Here is a 20,287-nt window from a genome sequence, read left to right as displayed (position 1 = left end):
TAAAGAATTGCTCTTGTAGTCGATATATCCCACTCATATAGGTAAACAAGTTTTGTGCAATTTCTCTAAAAAAAAAATTGTGTATTTTTTTTTTCTTCCACATTTTCTATTTATTTTAAACTATTTTATTTACAATTTATTCTTCTTTAATTAATCTAAAGATTGAATTTAATCATAATTTTCCTTAAAAAAAAAGAATTTAATCATAATTTTAAATTTAAATCAAATATAATTGTAAACGATATAAATAAAATTCATAAAAATCTTAATTGAATTGTAGTTAAACAAAAATTTATAATTTAAAGAATTTAATCCAAAATTGTGTTCTTGATTTTGTAACGAGAAGTCCAATAACTTAGATTTATCTTTCGAAGAGGCCCATCTAAACTCAGACACACGGTGGAGACGAAGCGGAAACCGGAGGAAGAAAGGGTTTTGCAGACACCGTTCACGTTCAACAAGATTAAGGTACGTTTTTCTTCTCTAAATTCGTAGCTTATGAGGATTAGTGATTTAATTTCTATGGAAGAGATGCTATTTTCATAATCTGATTTTATATAAGTTGTTTCCATAAGCTATTTTGGGAAGCTTATTGAAATAATATAATAACAACTTATAGGTATGTTATAAACTTTTTTCAGAATCACTTATGCCATAGGATAGGATAAACCCAAATAACCTATACAAAAGCTCTTCCTTGTGATAGTGTTGTCGATTTCAACTCATTCATGTGTTTGTTGAGTTTCAATGTTACATACAATGCTGTTTATCTAATGTAATGTCATTAATCTAATAGAACTTAACATTATGGTAGGTGAGTACTAAGGTTGAAGTGTAGACATTGGTGGCTTAAACAATGGGATCTAACTCATTAAAGGATTATCTAAAAAAATATGTGAGTAATCCTGAAGATGACAAGAAAAACAAGAAGAAAAAGAAGAGGAAAACTCAACCACAACCAACTGGCTTGTTAGTTGTAGACGAAGATCCAACCTGGCAGAAGCCCGTAGATCTTGAAGAAGAAAACGATGACAAATTGTCAGGTATAATACCGTCTTTGGTTTCTGTATTATTCAATTAACTATAAATGATACTGTAGTCTGATATTAATTCACAATAACATTATTTTATTAGATGAGGAGAAGCCGATAGTTGACGAAGACATTGAAGTAAAGCGTATGAAGAGGCTTGAGCAGCTGAAGGCTAGACGTGCTTATCATGATATATCTGAGGATGGAAGTGGTTGGGTTCCACTTTCAAATAATGATACATCTCCACCCCGTAAACAGAGGGTTCGAAATGACACTCCTTCACCAGAACCACCTGAATTGAATACTTCAACTTCTAATAGAACGGGTGCTGATTTATCCCCTTCGCGCCGGCAGTTGAAACGCTTTGATACTCCATCACCTGAACGTGACTCACAACATTCTGGGGGAGTGAATTCTGATTTATCTCCTCCTCGTAAACGCAGAGATCAGAGTGTTACAGCTGTAGCTCGTGAACCAAGGTCGTCTAGATCAAAGTTTGAAGATAGTGATATGTCACCTCCTCGACGGAAACATGTCAGTAATTCGAGTCCAGATATTTCCCCTCCTCGCCGTAGTAGTCATCAAACATTTGGATCCAATGGGAGAAAAAAATATGACACTTCTGACTTGGAAGATCTTTCTCCACCTAGACGGGGTCGTCTTGATTCCCCCTCTCAAGATACTTTACATGGACAAGTGTCGTCTGATCTTTCACCCCCACGGAGACGCCAGCATAGTGTGGCAAGATCGAGTTTATCTGATGTTTCTCATCGTTCGGTGAAAGCTGTTTCACATCAATCTTTGGACAGTGACCTCTCTCCACCAAGGAAGAATCCAAAAGAGTTATCCGTTCCAGCATCTGTTCATGAAAGAAAAACAGGTTTAATTTCTGGTAAGGATATCAGAGAAGAGATTGACAGAAAAAGGAAGGATGATTTGTTGAGGTAATTGTTCAATTATTTTATGATTTTTTTCCAAGCACATATTCTTATGTATTAGATGAATTCCCAATAATATTCTTGCTTAATGCCATAACGTTGTGATTCTATTTTGTTTGCTTGTTTAGTTCCGAAGCAAAAGCATGTTTTTTAAGTGGTAATGGTAGTATGCAATATTCAGTTAGTTCTATCTGCTGTAGACAATTAAAAAAAGTCACACCACAAAGTTCAGCAACAAAGGCTGTTAACTGTTTGTTGATTATGGTTACACTTGAATAAGAATTTTTCTGGTGTGGATGACTTGAGAGTAATCCTTGCTAAGTCTCACGAGTCATCAATTTATAATTACAATTTGAAGCATAAACAATTTAATTCCTTAGTTTTTAGGGATTGCTAAACCGAAAACAACAAGCATGCAAAAGGTATAGACTAGTAGTTCTGAGGAATATCAACCGGAGCAACATTTAGATTAGCTTGTTTAATTTTTGATTTTGAAAGAGTTATTAATTATTGCTAGCAACGAAAAGAGACACAACTAAGACAATCACATCTCCAAAATTGTAAATTGTGTATAATGCTTGATTCCTTTTCTTGTTAGTTGTTTATAGCTGGTTTATTGTGGTATGTATTAATCCTTAAAAAATTTCTTACAATTATCTATTAAATTCAATGATAAAGAGATAAAACGCCAATAAAAATATATATGTCAAGAACTAATTCTTCTAAACCTGAAGATATTAAGTAGAGGACCCAGAATAGCTTTATCTATATCATTAATATGCCAAGGAAATTGGTTTGATTATTATCTATTCCTTTATGCAGACTTAAACAGATGGACCCTGTCATCAGTGGGCGCGGCGCTGAAGCTGTATATCGTGATAACAAAGGTAAAGAGTTGATGTCAATTTTTAGTTTATGTTTCTGTTCAATCTATTGGATGCCTTTGTATTGGGATATATTGAGAGAAAGACCGGGGGCAAGGAACCAATGGGCTGAGAGGAAGGCCTGAAGTTTAATGTCTGTTAGGATAGGAGGAGGGTTAAGAAAGGAAAATAAAAAGAGAAATGGCGTAGTTGTCTAGTAAGTTATTGCTAAGTGGAGGGAGTACATGTGCAGGGAGTGCGGGAAGGGATTCCGTTATACATTTTGGCATTGTGCAGATTTTCACTTTGGGCAGAGAGTACACCATCTCTACGAGGAGCTAAGCTTTGGGATTATAGGCAGACATAATTTTGTAACTTGATTATTTTCAGTAAAAATACATGCACACTTTTTCTTTGGGTCAATATCATTTTTTGATAACATGAGTTATTAAATCAAGCTGAATTTTGCAGGAGGACGCATTACCAAAGAGGAATATGTAAAGTCAAAACAGAAAGTAGACGATAAGCCCAAGGTATTTTGTTGACTGCATATTTATGTACCGCTGTGTTTCATATCTGGATGCAGCTTCCCTTTAGTTATTTTTTGAGTGATTTTTGTCCCTCTATTTTAAATTTTATCAAATATGGTCACTTCATCCATATTTTGTTCACTTATATCTTAAAGTCTCATTTTTTTTAATTAAAATTTTTAGCACTAGATGATAGGTTTGAGATATAAAATAATATCAAAAGTTTAAATGTAAAAAATTGCTAAAATTGAAAGAATTTTGTAGAATGCGAGGAACTAAAATTGCTCCAAAAACTACACGATCGAAATCGCTCAAAGCTAGAATTAGAGGGACCAAAATTGTATTTAAGTCTATATTATTTTTTAGGATCCAATTTGTGTTTATGTTATATGGGTGATTAAAAATATTCTTTCTTGATTTGTATATGTTAACATATTGAGGTGTTTCTTAAGGACTATCTGCAAATTAATGTATGATGTTAAGATTGAATTAGTCATACACTGTTCTGCATATGTTATCTCAATCAAGAGTGATTTCCTAGATGATTTTTGTGGGTTACTTTGAATGTTAATGAAGTACATATTAGGATGTTTATTTTCTTGCTCCAACATCAACAACCAAAGCCTTTTCCAACCATGTGGAGTCAGTTACATGGATCAAATAAATATCTTGTTGTGAATCAAATTTGATGAAAGACTACTAAATCTCATTTAATGGTTTGTCCTTTAGTTAGTTTTTAGTCTCCCTCTATTTTTATCTATTAGATTATCTTTCATTTGGTCTATCGCTTCATACAAGTTCTTCTACGTGTCTTCTGCACGCATCTACAAATCACCTAACATGAGACTACCATCTTTTCTAAGGTGTCCCAACTTTCTCTCTAATGGTTTAATTCTTAATTCTTTCTTATCATGCGTAGTTGTTCATCAATCAAATGATATACAAGACAGTAGGTATCGTCGTAGATTGAAAATTATATAATTATTTCCATACAGAATATAGTGTAAGTTATGTGTTCCATGTACACATATGTTAGCTGAAAGATAATTTTATTAATGCCTTGTGAACATATATTATTCTACCTATATTGCGCATCTAGAAAACAAAAAAAACATCTATATTTATTTAGTCATTTTGTTCCTATGCTGTAACTGAAGTATGAAAGTTTTTTGTATCGATGTTTAAAAGTTGATGTTATTCATGTTTTCCTAAGAAAAATGGCAAGTTGAGTTATTGGCTATCTTCTTAACTTTCAGGAGATTAAAATAGAATGGGGCAAGGGCCTTGCTCAAAAGCGGGAAGCTGAGGCTAAGCTAAAGGAACTAGAAGTTGAGAAGGAAAAGCCTTTTGCGCGGACCAGGTATACAGAAGAAAAAAAAAGTAGTGTTGTGGACTGTCTTAAATTTGCTATCTTATTACTGCAGTAACCTTTTACTTTCTTATTAAGTGTTGTTTAAACATACTATAGACTTTTAGTCACCTGCTTGATCATATCCTCGATAAACCTAAAATGGTATTCCTCAACAACTAGAGCTAGAGATTGACGTAGACAACCAATTTGCACTCGGTAAATTTTGACACCTAGGTTCTGGGCTGTGTGAATTGGTTTGGATTTGATTTATAAATGAATGGCAGTCTTTACTTGCTATAAGAAAGTAATCAATCAATTTTCATATAATTTCTCTATTAGCAGCCTTCCAGATTAAAGCTTTAATCCACTTTGTTGACTTAAGACTGATGATTGATTTGTAATAGTCTTAATAGCTGTTATATTTGTTCAGATGCATTAGTCTATCACATTTTGCACTGGTACTAATGTTACTTCACCCTTTTATCTGGGCCCTCACCTCCACTTTTGAGTAAAACGTTCTTACCATTGCTTTCTTCCAAGTCTATTGTTGAACCTGATATGCGTTGTTTGCTGTTGTAGTCACTCCATCTGTAATGAATGTAAACTCTTTTTGTAAATATTTTATAGTTACCTAATTTTCTGTGACAGTATAAAAGTTTATTTATAAAATGATTAGTATGTTACTGAAAATCTCTTTGGAAAACAAAGTCCTGATGTTGGTGTTTATCATGAGAGTTGATGTCATTGAAAAAAGGTTTATTTTTCCTTCTCCCTATCTCTTATATTGTCTTTGTTGTCTTCTTTTTAGAGACGATCCTGAACTTGACAAGTTGATGAAGGAGAGGGTAAGATGGGGTGATCCTATGGCACATCTAGTAAAGGTAATGCAACACAACTCTTATCGCTCAACACTTAAGATGAATGTGTTTGATCGGTTCTGATGACTGATATGTTTTTCGTGTCAATTATCATTTGTGCAGAAAAAATATCCAGAGCCTGTTCTTCCAAACTTGGGGGATAGCGATAAAATGAGGGAATCTGGTTTTGTTGTTCCTCAAGATATTCCAAATCATAGCTGGTTGAAGAGAGGTTTAGAAGCTGCTCCAAACCGGTATGGGATAAGGCCGGGACGACACTGGGATGGTGTTGATCGTAGTAATGGTTAGTTTCATATTAGTCATATTTTTTATACCTGGGTTTTATATTCACATCTGTTACAGAAATATTGGAAAACTGTTCTAAATTATTGTCTTCAACTCTTTCCTTGCTTGTAGGGTTCGAGAAGGCATTGTTCAAGAGAACAAATGAGAGACAAGCTAAAGACAAAGAAGCTTATCTTTGGTCTGTGTCTGATATGTGAAAACTGACATTATAACAGTATATAAAGGGTGGTTGATCGTGCAAATCTCCCAGTATTCAGGGAACCAGCCACATTTGGGAGGCATGTTTGTAATGATATATGAATTTGAGGGATTTAATGTTGAATATGGCCAAAGATTGTGCAATGGGAAAGGCTCTTGGTTTCATCATACTAGACACTAGATAATTGATAAGCCATAGTTTTTCTTCGGTGTATAACTAGTCTTTATTATTCAAATCCTGCAGAGAAATAGGATAAATTTTGTCAGCCTGTGTTTCATATTGAAAGTGCATTGGATGAGCCAAACTTATGTGATATAGCACAGTTTTTCAGAGCGCATTAGTTTTTTTTCTTTTTTTTTTTGGGTATGCAATTTTGACTGATTTAATTGTTTCTGTAGTTTAGAGTTGACATTGTGTTCCAGAGTTACAAACTTATGTGATATAGTACACATTTAGAAGAAGTTACAATTCTTTTTGAGGTTATTGAAACAAATTTAGCTATTTGATAGAGTAAATAATTGCAAAATCAGAAATCAAATGAAAGTAGATTTGAAAGAAAAAATGGTCACATAAGTTTGATACCTCATTGATATACAGGTTGGATTATTGTACCGACTAATTTGAGAGAACCAATCTCCTCGTCCACTTGTGCTTTGTATGGACTTGCCCGTTGAAATTGGCACCAAAAAGATTTGAATCTGAGATCTTGAGAGGACCACACTCTGAGATCTCGAGCCAACCACTAGGTCAACTCCAAATGAGTTAGAATAAGTATGTTTTAAATGCTGGAATGAATATTTGTTTTTGTTGTTACATTTAATTATATACTTTTTTTAAAGGCATTTAACCTATACTGTCACGTTTATTTTTATTTTTTTTTTGTTCAGCTTTATTTTCTCGCCCTTTATATCATTTCACGTCTATTTCTTGTAAAAAAAAAAACCATTTCAGGTCTAATTATTTTTTTTTTTTTTATAATTCAGGTCTAATTATTTTTTTTTGAAAGATTCCACGTCTGTTTATGTTTTCTATGTCTTGACCCTTATTTATGTTTTCTATTCTATGTCTTGACCCTTTATATTTTATATCATCACGTCTATTTTATCTTTTGTTATGTCTAAATCTGTTACTCGGTTTTTTTTTTTGTGGTGGCTGGGGTTTGAACTCCAGACCTTGCATATTTTATGCATTGTCCATACCAACTGAGCTAAGCTCACAAGGACATCTGTTACTCGATTTTATCATTATGTTTAATTTTTTTGTATATTGAAATAAAAATAAATACTGTAATATAAAATAAAAGATATACTAAATTAATAAATTTAAATCACTAAATTCTAAATACTTAAATAGTAATGGATGTTAATTTTATTATAAATTAAAATTGTTCTTTCATGTCATTTTACATTTATCAACTATTGTTAATTTTACCAAATACTTCAACTAGCATATCATTTATAAATCACCAATCACCAGCTATAAGTCATTAGTCATCCACTATAAACTATTAGCTAACTTATCAGTTATCCACTATTTTCACCACACAAAACCCTTTTGTGCAGCAAAATGCTTCTGAAGTGTTATTGTGAATACTAATCATTTAAGATAATTGTCGATTGAGATTCATTTAGAAATTTATCTTAATCATCATTCATCATTCCCAATCTCATGGTTTTCCCCAATCTCATGGTTTTCACCAATATACAGCTTAAATGATAGATAGATAGATATATGGATAGATAGAACGAACACAAATATAGGGATTTAAGTCATCTTCTTCCTCTTATTTTCTTCTCTCTCTTTCACCAAGTTGTATCTATCTTTATATTTTGAAGAGAAGATCAAGAGCGGAAAAAAAAAATTGAGAGAGATTACTTGTTAAATTATGTTTTATTTTTATCTTTTAGTTAATACTCCCTTTGTCCCTATATCTAAGTAACTTTTTGACTAAAAATTTATCTCTAAATATAAACCATTTTTCAAATTATTAGATGCATTTATTATTTTTTCCTAAACATTTCCCTAATTAATATTATTAACTTGTTTTAAAATATGAAAAGTCAAATTTAATACACATACAAACAAAAGACAATTTAGTAATATTAACACATAAAATAAACTTATTAATTGTACAAACCGCTTTTGTTAAGAAACGTGAAAAAATGCATAGAGTGTACATACGGGGAGGAGGGAGTAATTAACAAGTTTCAAAAAAAAAAAAAAAACAAGTAATTAATTACGAACCGAATTGCACAAGAATAACAAGAATGTGCGTCCATCATTCCCCCTTTAACAAAAATCATGCCCGTGTATTTGTGTAAATCAACGGACCATATCTATTCGTGCCTTTCGTTAGTGCGTGTTTGTTTCGTAAGAATGAGAATTAAAACCCTAAAACAAACAAAACTAACTCAGCAGCTCCATTGAGTATCATACCGATCGATCAACGCAGCCGGAAGTGAGTTGTCAGCCTCCGCCAGAAAACAGTGAGGTGAGTAATTGTTCCTGCTTTTCAAAATTGACCCTATTGTTTATGCTTTTCAAGAATTCTCGTATGTTCTTCTTTTACTTTTGTTTTCATTTTTTTTTATTAATTTTATTACTATGCTCTGCTTCGATTTTAATTGGTTAATAAAGCATCAAAGTAATATGGATTTGGGTTTCGCCTTTGATTTAGTTTTGGATTTGTAGTAGTCTAGTCATTTAAGAAATGAGTGAATACACAAATTCATCGTTGAAATTGTCAACATTGATCAAAGTGAAATGGAGATGAGTCTCGTGTTTTATGTGATATGAAGTTACTGTTCAAGTTGAAGGAATCTTTTTATCGGACTTCGGTAAGATCAACAATGTTGTATGGAACAGAGATGAAGATGTTGCTTTGGAGAGTTGGGATAGCACCTATGGTAGAAAAGATGGTGGAGAATAGGCTTAGGTGATTTGGGCATTTAGAGAAAAAACTTATAGATTCTGTAGTAAAGAGAGGAGATCAAATGGAGGATAGTCAGATCGCTAGAGGCAGAGGGCATTTAGGAAAGACTTGGAGATTAATGAATTGGACCAAAATATGATTTATGATAGAACATTATGGCATAAGTTGATCCATGTAGCCGACCCCACCTGGTGGGAAAAAGCTTGGTTGTTGTCGTTGCTAATACAATTTCAAGATGTATTTGCCAATTTGCAAAACACAAAGATTATTTTGACCAATGCTCACAATTTTGAGGACCAGTTTGTCTATTCATGCCGTAAGAAATTAATACAAATTTTAAAGAAAAAGGTCTGCTGCTGTTGGGGGGCAATATAAAAGGACAGGATTGCATACTGAATGTTGAATTTGGACTCAATTTTTTATGAATTTGTTGGTTTTACAGACTTCTAGATGGAGGATGAAGCATCTTATTAGAACCTATTATTATTTGTGAAATCTTATATATTTTAAATATCAGGGGTTATATGGTTGGGCTAAACCTTTACCCTGACTTAGTTTTACACCGACTTCTATTAAGAATTCATCATATTGCAACATAAGTCCACTTTGTAGCCGCCTTTTTAAAAATAACTGCTAAATATTGGATTCTCATTGGGCTTCAGTGTAAAGCTAGTTTACACTGATTGTGCATATCCCTCTTTCTCATATATTTTTACATATTGCCAAGCAAGCTAGAGTTGAGTACCCTAATTTACATTTCTTCATACTGAGAGAAAAATAAGGAAACTTGTCTTCTGGTTTGTAGTCTTATGTCTTCGGTGAAATTTGGCTTTTCCACGTTTTTGTAAAAAGGGTAATATTATATAAATGATGTGAAATATTAACGCTTTCTTTCTCTTTTCTCTTTTAAAATGGAAAAAATGAGGTTAGTGTCTGAAACATAAGGGTTTGCTGTTAATATTACATAGTTGGTAATTGTGCTATGGTTTGTTTATTAAACTTGAAGTTGCTTTAGCAAACGTTTTTATTATTTTATTCTTTTCTGTTGTTTGTTGTACTTCTTACCGATAGTGGCTGTTTTTGTTTTACAACTACATTTTTTATGGGGTTTCAATGGCTAGGAGTGACTTGAAGGCAAACTCACTCCTAGTATGAATAGGTGTTATTATTATTTCAATTTACAATGGTTTACTGCTGTCAGTCGCGGATCCCATAAAAACACCTATTCTTGTGAAAAAGAACATAATCTTTGTGATTCTTGAAAAAACCATAGATATTATTATTATTTCAATTTACAAGTTCTCAATGAGATCGAAGCTGATCCAATCTTTCCCATAATATGTTTTAACATGACATTTTTGTTTATATATATGATTTAATAGTAGTTCCAATAACTTCTTGCTCATTTAAATGTTTTCCTTTGTTCAGTTGCTTTTCTGTTCTATTCTACAATTTATAAACTATGAAGCATGGACGCAAATAATAATTCGAGAAAATGAAATAATTCAATGTAATCATAGTCAGACACTCATACTCCTTCAATCAGAAGTGTCCTTGCTTCAGAGAACTTAACTTGAGGCACTGCTTTAGAGTGCTACAAAGCTTTATAGCATTATTCTTTAAGGTTCGATTAAATCCGCATTTTAGTTCTTGAAATTGTGTTGTTCAAAAAAAAAAATCTTGAAGTGCTTAAATATATTTTTTTTAATCTTTTTTTATGTAAGGGACTAATTTGCAATTTCATTAATTTGTGGGATTAAATTGCCCTACTTGTACAATTTCAAAAACAATTAGTGACTGTTAGATTATCTTCATAGTAGATAATAGTAGCAACATTCTGTAAGACTTAGCTCAATTGGCATTGGTGAGATTGTTAGGTTGCAAATTTTGTGGTTATCCGGGATCCTTTGTGTGTGTGAGTTTTCTGGTAGCGCGTGCTACTCCGTCTACACACCCAACACCAACAAAAGAAAAAATAGTAGTAACAGCTCCTATAGATTAGCATCTAAGTTTTTATCCTTATAATTATTTACGTATAAATATATTGCAGGTAGTGCTTGCTGAAGAAATATCATCGTATAAACTGAGGATACAACAATTTCGTAGTTTCAAATGGCACTGGTTGTAATATGTGGTCAACCATGCAGTGGAAAATCCAAAGCTGCGCTAAGTCTAGCCGAAGCTCTCAAAGAATCGTCAGAATTCAAACATCAAGTGAGAATCATAGATGAAGCTTGTTTCCATCTTGATCGGAATCAAAGTTATGCAAATATGCCATCAGAGAAGAATTTAAGAGGAGTTCTTAGGTCAGAAGTTGATAGGTCTCTGTCAAAAGATACTGTTATTATCGTTGATTCTTTGAATAACATTAAGGGTTACCGATATGAGCTATGGTGTTTGGCTCGTGCTGCAGGGATTAGATACTGTGTTGTTTACTGTGATGTTGAGGATGATGGTTGTAGAAAATGGAATCAAGAGCGAAGGGAGAAAGGTGAAGATAATTATGACGATGCAATATTTGAAGATTTGGTAAGGAGGTTTGAGAAACCAGAGAGAAGAAATAGATGGGATTCACCTTTGTTTGAGTTGAAATCATCGGCATCGTCTTCTTTGTCTGATTCTGCCTCCGTTGTAGATGATGCTATCTCTTACATAACCAAAAAAGTGGACTCAAAAACCCGCGATGTGAAGATACTGCAACCAACTATTGCGACTCAAACTTCACGTTTTTCGGATGCAAATTCTCTCCATGAGCTGGATAAAGCAACACAAGAGGTTACTAATGCTATAGCAGAAGCGCAATCTCGTGATCTTGGTATGCTACCAGCTAATGGCATTTCTATAGGGAAAGACTTGCCTCCTATCAATCTTTCGAGATCAGTTGGGTTGCCAGAGCTTCGTAGGTTGCGACGTACATTCATGAAATTGACAGGACAAACAAGTTTGAGTGGGAGACCTCCTCCTTCTGATTCAGATAGTGCTAAAAGGATGTTTATTGATTACTTGAACAGGGAACTTGGAACTTCATGAAGAAAAGTATCTTATAACTGATTTTATATGTGTGCTTGATTAATTAAATACTGAGATATTTTATATATTTACTTAGAGCATTGTTGAATAAGTTGCTTTTTCACCCTCTAAGTTTTATTGTAATACCATTTTATTGTCTTTCCCAAATCCAACCTGTGATGTAAAGATGATAATAACACTTAGTTCCTCTCACATCAGAACATGTCCTCACTTATTAACATCTTGTGGTTTGTCCTTGAGACGACTTGATATGCATGATGATTAAGTTATATAGCATTATAGCTACTCCTGTCCAATTTGATATGTATGATAATTTCATTTTCATTCTAGCTTGAACTTTAGCTTGTTCGTGACTAAATCCTGGACACGAGATAGGCCTGTTTGGATTGATTTATTTTTGAGCTTATGAAAAATAACTTATTTATTTGCATAAAAGCTTTTTTATTTGCATAAGCTCAAAAATAAGTGAATACAAACGGGCATATAACTCGGCGAAAACTTTACATAATTGTGTATTACACTAGCCCAATCAAACTATACCTAAGAGTAGTTAAAAATAATGAAGTGTTGATCACTAAACCATACAGAGATAAAGAATCTTTTTATTACATTAGCTTTACACGATTTATTTATTTATTTTTAGATTAAGATAGAAGGGCTCCAAAGTAGTTTAGAAACTTGCATGGTCCTTTGTATGGACATGGCAACATGATCTTCAAACCTATGGAGGACAGGGATGGTTGTTGTCGAGGATTGCTAGAGGGTCACCCACTGTCTCACTTATTTTTCGCAGAGGATGTTTTGTTGTTTGCTCAGACAAAACGCTCTCGAGGTAGGGTGATCTCTAAGGTCCTTCATTAGTTTTATTGAATCTTGAGTGTGAGCAGCAACAAGAAGTCGAGACCCTTTAATTCCAGTGGTGTAACTAGCAGACTGTAGGCCAATGCTTTAAACATGGACAAGGGATTCACTTCACAGGTAAGTTGTAAAAGTACTTATGCTTCACAATGATTTGAGAACATAAGAATGACGACTTTAATGATTATTTTTATTGTATATCTTCCAAGTTTGTGACAGAAGGGTAGGTTTCTCAACAAACCAGGTTGGGTCACAATGGCTAATGTAAGATCCCTTGTTTCAATTTACAACATGCTAGTTTAGCCGGTTCCCTCAATATGTTTGTGACTCAATTGACAAGGGTGTTTGAAGGTTTATCTGGAAAGGTTGTTCGAATAAAGGACTTGCATTGGTTGGCCATATCACAAAGTCATGGAAGCAAGGGGGCTTGGGAGTTCAAAAGGCAAAAAAAAAAAAAAAAAAATCATTCTACTTTCAAAATCGTTGCTGAAGTATATTTTCGAAAGAAAAAAAAAAACGTGCGTGTCCTTCGAAAGTGTACTTTTAGACAAAAATATATATTTTTCGTTGTATGAAGTATACTTTAAGACACATGTTTTATCAACATAGGGTGGAAAATGAAACTCTTAAATCCAAAGCATTAACAAATTTGAGAAAGGGTCATTATTGATTTTTTGTGTTCTCCCGAGTGAGTGGAGGTTCTCCATAAACTTGGAAGGTACAAACTCACGTAGGGTGGGTCTACCGAGGTTGATCGATCTTTGTAAGGAACGTGAGTTTCTTTTGAGCTTGTGTCAGCTTTCTTTGACATGAGTTTTCCGTCAGTTGTAACCTTGGTTGTTCATAAGGACTCCCTCATATTGTAAAAGTTCGGGGCAACATTTATTTCTTGAAAAGATTTGCTTAGTCCATGCTGAGAGTAGAGCAGTGATAGGGGTTAAGGCATTTGGCCTCGTTAGTCATGGTTACTAGAAAGTCTTTGCTCAAGATTTTGTTTTCTTCTGGACGCTTGTTCGGGCATCCTTCTTCCTTGCACCATGGTATTTGCTGGTACGCGGTGTTTCAGATGGTTGAGGATATCGTTAAGTCATGAGATTCTCTAATGTTCTAGATCTTCTTATTGTGGTAGATTTTACACTTTTCCTACCATCGTTGGTGTGATATGAAAGATGAAAAGAATGAGGAATTTTATGAAAATCTCGTTTCAGCATACAATGCAACTAATCGTTGGATAGTTAGAAGTGCTGGTTGGAGTAGGTGTGATGCAGTGGTTTGTGGTTCTTCACGGAACGGAGTGATCTACCTGCAAAAACACTATAATACTTAAATAAAAGAGTATTCAAGGAGTTTTAAGGTCTGTCTCAATACGAGAGTGTGTATTTTTTTTTTTTGTAGTGATTTTCTCCTTTTATAGGTTGCTAAGAGTGTCACGTAAGCACAATGGTTAGGAGGTTGCGTCCTTTACTATGCATAGGCTAGGCAACCCTTTAAACGTAGTTGGAGGGTCCAAATATGGGTGTCCTTGTTCTCTATTATGTAGCTCGTCGCTGGTATATGTAGTTGTAGTTGGATTTAGACTATTACTTTTCCCATCCTGCTGCCTTCTTGCGCGCCCTGCAAAATTTTCAAAAATGTCCCTGGTTCAGATTATATAATCCGGACCAGATTGTTAGTGATATCCGGAAAACGAATTCCGGAACCGATGTTTGTTGCTTTTTTGTGTCTTTCTTTGATGTCAAGGGTCTCTGTTGACCGTTATATGAACCCCACACAAGCTGCAATGCAATTGCAGGGTTCATATGAACGGTCAACAATGACCATGACACCACCAACACCCCTAAAAAACTAAAAACATTTGAAGAAAATGAAAGAAAAGAGGTGAAGTGAAGAATGAAGGTATTTGTTGAAGATGGAAGCCTATTTATAGCCTAAAACAAGTCCTAGGTCATTAATACAGTCAATGAAAACGTGTTAGTGGTTGTAACCGTCCAAACCCATATTAATGGCTCTCTTTCAAAAGAATCCAATGCTGAAGCTTTCCGGATTATTAATTCCGGAACTTCCTTAGCCCTACAAGAAGTGCCAACTTTTCCCTTTTTTATCATTATCGCATTAATTCGGAAAATATATTCCGTAAAACTGATGTGTATTCCGGATTGTATATTCCGGAATGCATCTGTCATGGCCGGTGGTCTGCACCACAGGATTTTGTCGGTGGTCAAGTCAAAAAAACGCGTTTTACCACGTTTTTTGACTGCATTTATGGCCTCCAAACCGTTTTTGACCCACCCCTCCCTATAAATAGCCTTCCAAACCCCACCATTTCTCACACCATCTTCTCTCACCCTCTCCTCCTCTTCTTCCTTCTACAACCATGGTTTTTCATCGTTGGCCTTTCATAGATAAGGGCCTCGTTGAAAACTTTCAGGGTTTGTATGAACGGTCAATGAGGATGGAACCGCGCTGCAACTAAGTGCGGTTCATCTCAGGGTCATGTGGGTCAGTGTGGTTCTTAGCTTCGCCTGTCTGGGCGTATGTTTGAGCAGCCCCTACCTCCCTCAGGGGCATTTTTTCTTCTTCCCACCCTCCTCTTCCGGTTTTCCTCCAATAGGGAAACTACTGTTATGTCTTATCACATAGCAGTGGTTAGGCTCTTAGGAGATTAGAATTAGGCTCTTAGGAGATTAGAAATAGATTTAGGATCTTATGTAATAAGCTTAAAAAGCTTGAAAATTATTGTAATGTATTGTTCATATATTAATAAAATGAGTTGTTTTTATGTTTGTGTCTTTTTATTTCTATTTTTTATTTTATTTGCATTTTATTTTACGAATTGTAAAGCTTAAAATTACAAAAGTTCTGATAAAACATTATTCCGGATTATAAAATCCGGATACATCTGCAAAATTCTAACAATGCAATCCGGAAAACGAAATCCGGACTAGGGGTAAAATTGAAAGAAAAAAAAATAGGACGCGCGAGGAAAGACATAGGGTGGGAAAAGTAATAGTCTTGGATTTATGTGCCTCATTGGGCCTTCAGCTCCAAGATTAGGTCTTGGACCAATCCGAAACATTTTGTTAATTATATACGACGTGAGAACCATGTTCTACATCTTTTGTCAGTTTAGTACTAGAGGGTCGATCGAGTTGGACGCTTTGTTGGTCAGATTTGTCGAACATATTCAACAAAATTTGATCCGGCCAAGGAACTACGAAGAGATAAGGGCATTAAAGGATGCACCACACGAAGACATTGAAGGTGAGAAAAACACAAGAAGGGGGGGTTGAATTGTGTTTTGAAAAATTCTTCGTTTCTCCTAAAAACTGAACACACTGGTCAGAAGCTAAGTGTAACACCCCGTTTTCCCAACATAAAAATTTCATTTAAAATCAGAGTATTTAATTCGTAAAGGAATGTCACACACTACTTTAACATCTCAAAACAGATAATAATAATTATCCTTCAAATTCAACATCATGAAAATCTTAACTGTTGCAGCGGAAAATAGTTCAACATTTAAAAGTCTTGGCACGCAGGCCTTATTGGAAAATCTCATAAATTAATTCATAAAAGAGACACGTAAGGAATAGAAGTAAAAGCAAGCCCCCATCCCGTTACGTATCAGAGCACCTAGACACCAAGTGAGGAATCCACTCATGAACGCCTCTAATCTTTATTACCTGCACATTACCCACGGTCGAGGCAACATATACGCAGAAGGGGTGAGATTTCATAATCAATACATTAAGCATATAATCCAATAAAATGCATTTAACAACTTAAACATTAATTATCAACAATTAACAATTAGCATATTTTTCATTTCATAACAAATACAATCATCAAATATCATTACTAATTTTCATCACAAATCATAATCAACTTAACACTCAACTTGGTGACACAACTCATCCTTGACCATGCAACTCTATCAACTCAACAACAACTTGACAACACAACTCATCCTTGACCATGCAACTCTATCAACTCAACAACAACTTGACAACTTAAACATCATGAAACTTCTTGATATGCAAATGCATGTGGTACCAATCAACAACAAAATGAGCATAATAGGCTCTTCAACGTGTGAGCACAAGGGCTGCCGGGCCTAAAGCCCCCAACTTTAATGAGCACAAAGGCTGCCGGGCCTAAAGCCCCCAACTTTAATGAGCACAAAGGCTGCCGGGCCTAAAGCCCCCAACTTTAATGAGTATGCAATGAACTCAACTTCCAACAACTTAGACAACAACATAAACAACTCATACGACTCATAATCATGGACCGCTCCTTAAATTCCACAACATAGACCGACTCATGCAACTTCAAGACACTAACAGTCAATAGCAGGGAACAGCAGCAAGATACAACATTTAATAACATTTGAATGCGTTAACATCATCTAAGGAATGAAATACATCAACATAAATATCATAAAGCATCATTATAACATTCATGCAACCAAACTTCTAATCTCAGTCACCTGAACAGACTTCTGGAGCCTATGGAAGCAACCTAAACAGCTCTCTTACTTACTTCTAAGGTCAACTCAAGACTACACGTGCGAAAGGATCGCATCGGGGCAATTTTGGGCAACTAACAGCCTAACTCGCAGTGGCGAGTAACTTTGCTCGCAATGGCGAGCAAAGCGTGCATTCTGGGTTCCTAAGTCCTTACTCGTAGTGGTGAGTTATTCTGCTCGCAATGGCGAGCTTACTGGTCACTCGCAGTTGCGAGTTGCATTGCTCGCAGTTGCGAGCTCTGGGTTCTAGCTCGCAGTTGCGAGTGTTCTTGCTCGCAGATGCGAGCGATGAATGTCAGTACGGCCAGAAACCTAAAAATCACAACTTTTCACCTATATTCATGATTCCTTCATCCAAATAGCATCTAATTATCATCTTAAGTAATATCTAAGGTCTGTACACTAATTTTGCATCAATCATTTTTGGCAACCATGACAACCACACACCTACTATATTGATATTGCAGTTCTGGAAGACACGCATGTATTTAGGTATATCATGTTTTAATTTTGTGCTTTCTGCTGATATCAAGAATGAAATGTGAAATTATGTTCACTTGCTGTTGAATTTTTGAAAAATTAGGTGCTATGGGAGTTGCTAATGCCTTTAATGGGACTAAGCTGATACTTAATGGCGATTTGCCTGAAGTCGCTGCGTACATGACAGGGTAACCATTTACATTTTCATATGTTATAGAATAAAGGCAAGTTTTTTTGGTCGTAATTAAGTTGTCTAGAGGTCCTCCCATCGTTTATGGGTAGCTTATTTGGCATACGACCCTAATGATATCCACTAACAATAGTTTTCTGATGGCATGTTAGAATTTGTAATAAGTAAGAAAGTTTGAGAAGATGTGCACACAGAAAAGGGCAGCACAATATTAATAGTAACACTGTCAAATATTATTGTCCAATTATTATTAATAGGTTACATGAGTTATATGTTGTCGTCCCTTACCTTGCTACTTGAGTCTCGCTACTCCTCTATTGACATTGGTGCCCTTTTATTAGAATGAAAAATGCATCAATACAGTTAACTCGAAGTGTTAGCCAGATTTCAACGAACAGCTCCGCGTCTTTATCAGATGACTTGCTCAACACCAACCGAATGACAATTGAAAGCATGATTGAGTCAACTGAGGTGGCTATCTGTTTAATAAAATTTTTAGATGTATTTTTGGATTCATCTTTGTTATTTTTGTTCAATATTTTTATGCAAAAGGCTACGAAATATTTACAGATCTGTCAAGGTTCGGTGCTTGCCACTATATGTGAGATCGAAACTGGGGTTGATTGGTACTTTCGATCATGCACCCAGTGTGCTTCATTGGCCACCGTTTAAGATGGATATTTTATAGTTACATGTAATGTTTTTCAAAATATACAACAATTATACATGTAATTTCTTTCACCATTAAATTCTGCAAAAATCAAATAACCACATAGAAATTAATTAATCACAAAAAAATATAAATCAATTGAGAACACAAAAATTCATGGCAACATCACACGTCAAAGTTAGTCAAAACAAAGATCACTTAACACTTTATCATAATCAATACAAAAGTTTATAGTTTTGAATTGTTAGTAGCATTTTGGTTAAACCTACTCCATGGAGACCTCTATTATGAGTGTAAGGCCGTTTCAACTGCCATAACATGATTGTTTGCAACAAGTAGATATAAAATCTCTACTCCAACCATTCTGGCTCAACCTAATCATGCTAAAATTAGCTTAACTGAATCACTTATACAGCATCTTAAACCACAGTTTAGTCATTTAAGGAATTTTGCTCAAATTAGCTTAACTGACAGCTTATGCCCTCTAAACAATTCAATTTCTGCTCAAATTTTCCAGAAATCAAGCAAACAAAGTATACACAACTCCTAACCCATTTCTACAGCAATACTAACATGTTAATTCCAAAAATCAATAATGGAAGCTTTTGGAACAACTTATGCAACTTAACCACAACTTAAGCTATTAATCACTTGTACTTACATTTCAGTTTCAATCCAATTTCTATATCAATATCCCAAACATGCTCATGATTCATTTTACACAAATAAATGATCATAATATCCCAAAGTGATTTTACTTCGAGGAACTTACCATAAATAATCTCTTTTGGAAACTTTAATCCCTTTTAATGCTTCAACTTATAGCTTCTACTTCTTGGCAGCTCATGATTCGTTTTCCAAGCTTCAGATCAAAAGCCCAAACCCTAGCTTCAATTTATCTTGCTTCTAATCCCCAAATAAACCATGACTAAAGCTTCAAACACACCATACCTTAACCAACAAGCTTGATTTTGCTACAAAAGTGAAATAGGAAATGGTGGGAGGGAAAAGAAAGGAACACGTGAGAGGAAGAGGAGAGAAAAGAGAGGTGCTGATTTTTTGTGTGAAAGAAGAGTGTAGAAAAATGTGGAAAGTTTAAGTTTTGTCCTATTTGTACCCCTTTTTGTGCAAATGACCAATTTGCCCTTTCTACACTATTCTTCAAACTAAAATATCCGATAAAATGCCGTAAAAGTTTTAAGCGGCAAATTCCATTTCCCGTAGTCCGTTGGTATAATATAATTTGGTCCTAAAACGTCTTATGCGCAATTACCATTTTGCCCTTCTCTAAAAAAACAAAGATCAAATAATTGATACGGGGTATTACAAATTCAATGCAACATTTTCTAATATCAAGGACCTCATTTGAAAAAAGATGAACTCATGGAGACCGGAGAAATCGATCTTTATCTAAAGCCGGAAAAGAGGTGATGATCAAGTTCGTCCTTCAAGTCATTTCATCATACATTATGAGTATTTATCTCAAGAAAATTTTGTTACTTTCAAGCTTTCAGTATAACTATGGTG

At 34.6% G+C, this 20,287-nt stretch overlaps 2 protein-coding genes and 1 long non-coding RNA gene across 5 annotated transcripts; 2 read left to right on the top strand and 1 right to left on the bottom strand.

The window, feature by feature from the left end:
- Positions 1–337: 337 nt before the first annotated feature.
- On the top strand, positions 338–6,388 carry LOC146897745 (pre-mRNA-splicing factor of RES complex protein). Its single transcript, XM_085733136.1, has 9 exons — positions 338–468; positions 815–1,043; positions 1,135–1,975; positions 2,792–2,856; positions 3,304–3,365; positions 4,619–4,722; positions 5,522–5,594; positions 5,694–5,874; positions 5,988–6,388. Exons 2-9 carry the CDS (start codon positions 857–859, stop codon positions 6,071–6,073), a joined length of 1,599 nt encoding a protein of 532 aa, XP_085589262.1. The 5' UTR covers positions 338–468; positions 815–856; the 3' UTR covers positions 6,074–6,388.
- A 2,095-nt stretch (positions 6,389–8,483) lies between these two features.
- On the top strand, positions 8,484–12,276 carry LOC146897744 (KTI12-like, chromatin associated protein). Of its 2 annotated transcripts, none has more exons than XM_085733123.1 (2): positions 8,484–8,566; positions 11,058–12,276. In XM_085733123.1, the coding sequence occupies exon 2, from the start codon at positions 11,120–11,122 to the stop codon at positions 12,035–12,037; it is 918 nt and encodes a 305-aa protein (XP_085589249.1). In that variant the 5' UTR covers positions 8,484–8,566; positions 11,058–11,119; the 3' UTR covers positions 12,038–12,276. The 2 variants fall into 2 exon arrangements, with proteins under 2 accessions (XP_085589249.1, XP_085589250.1); XM_085733124.1 differs by having other exon boundaries at positions 8,484–10,631.
- Positions 12,277–16,304: 4,028 nt separating this feature from the next.
- On the bottom strand, positions 16,305–19,851 carry LOC146897743 (uncharacterized). 2 transcript variants are annotated; one of them, XR_015023512.1, is made up of 3 exons: positions 19,533–19,848; positions 18,379–18,569; positions 16,305–16,578 (listed from the first exon to the last, which is right to left on the bottom strand). It is a non-coding gene; the product is annotated as an uncharacterized LOC146897743 (long non-coding RNA). The 2 variants fall into 2 exon arrangements; XR_015023511.1 differs by lacking the exon at positions 18,379–18,569 and having other exon boundaries at positions 19,533–19,851.
- Positions 19,852–20,287: the final 436 nt, after the last annotated feature.

This window comes from Medicago sativa, chromosome 8, assembly GCF_051527215.1.
Source record: "Medicago sativa cultivar Bolivia chromosome 8, Bolivia_mono, whole genome shotgun sequence".
Classification (NCBI taxonomy): domain Eukaryota; kingdom Viridiplantae; phylum Streptophyta; class Magnoliopsida; order Fabales; family Fabaceae; genus Medicago; species Medicago sativa.
This window is presented reverse-complemented; position numbering and strand designations above follow the sequence as displayed.

Bases quoted from the DNA above. Each gene is read 5' to 3' on its own strand.
- LOC146897745 (XM_085733136.1), top strand. From the start codon at position 857: ATGGGATCTAACTCATTAAAGGATTATCTAAAAAAATATGTGAGTAAT. The intron at 3,366-4,618 runs GTATTTTGTTGA...CTTAACTTTCAG, and splicing joins AAGTAGACGATAAGCCCAAG to GAGATTAAAATAGAATGGGG. The intron at 5,595-5,693 runs GTAATGCAACAC...TCATTTGTGCAG, and splicing joins CTATGGCACATCTAGTAAAG to AAAAAATATCCAGAGCCTGT.
- LOC146897744 (XM_085733123.1), top strand. From the start codon at position 11,120: ATGGCACTGGTTGTAATATGTGGTCAACCATGCAGTGGAAAATCCAAA.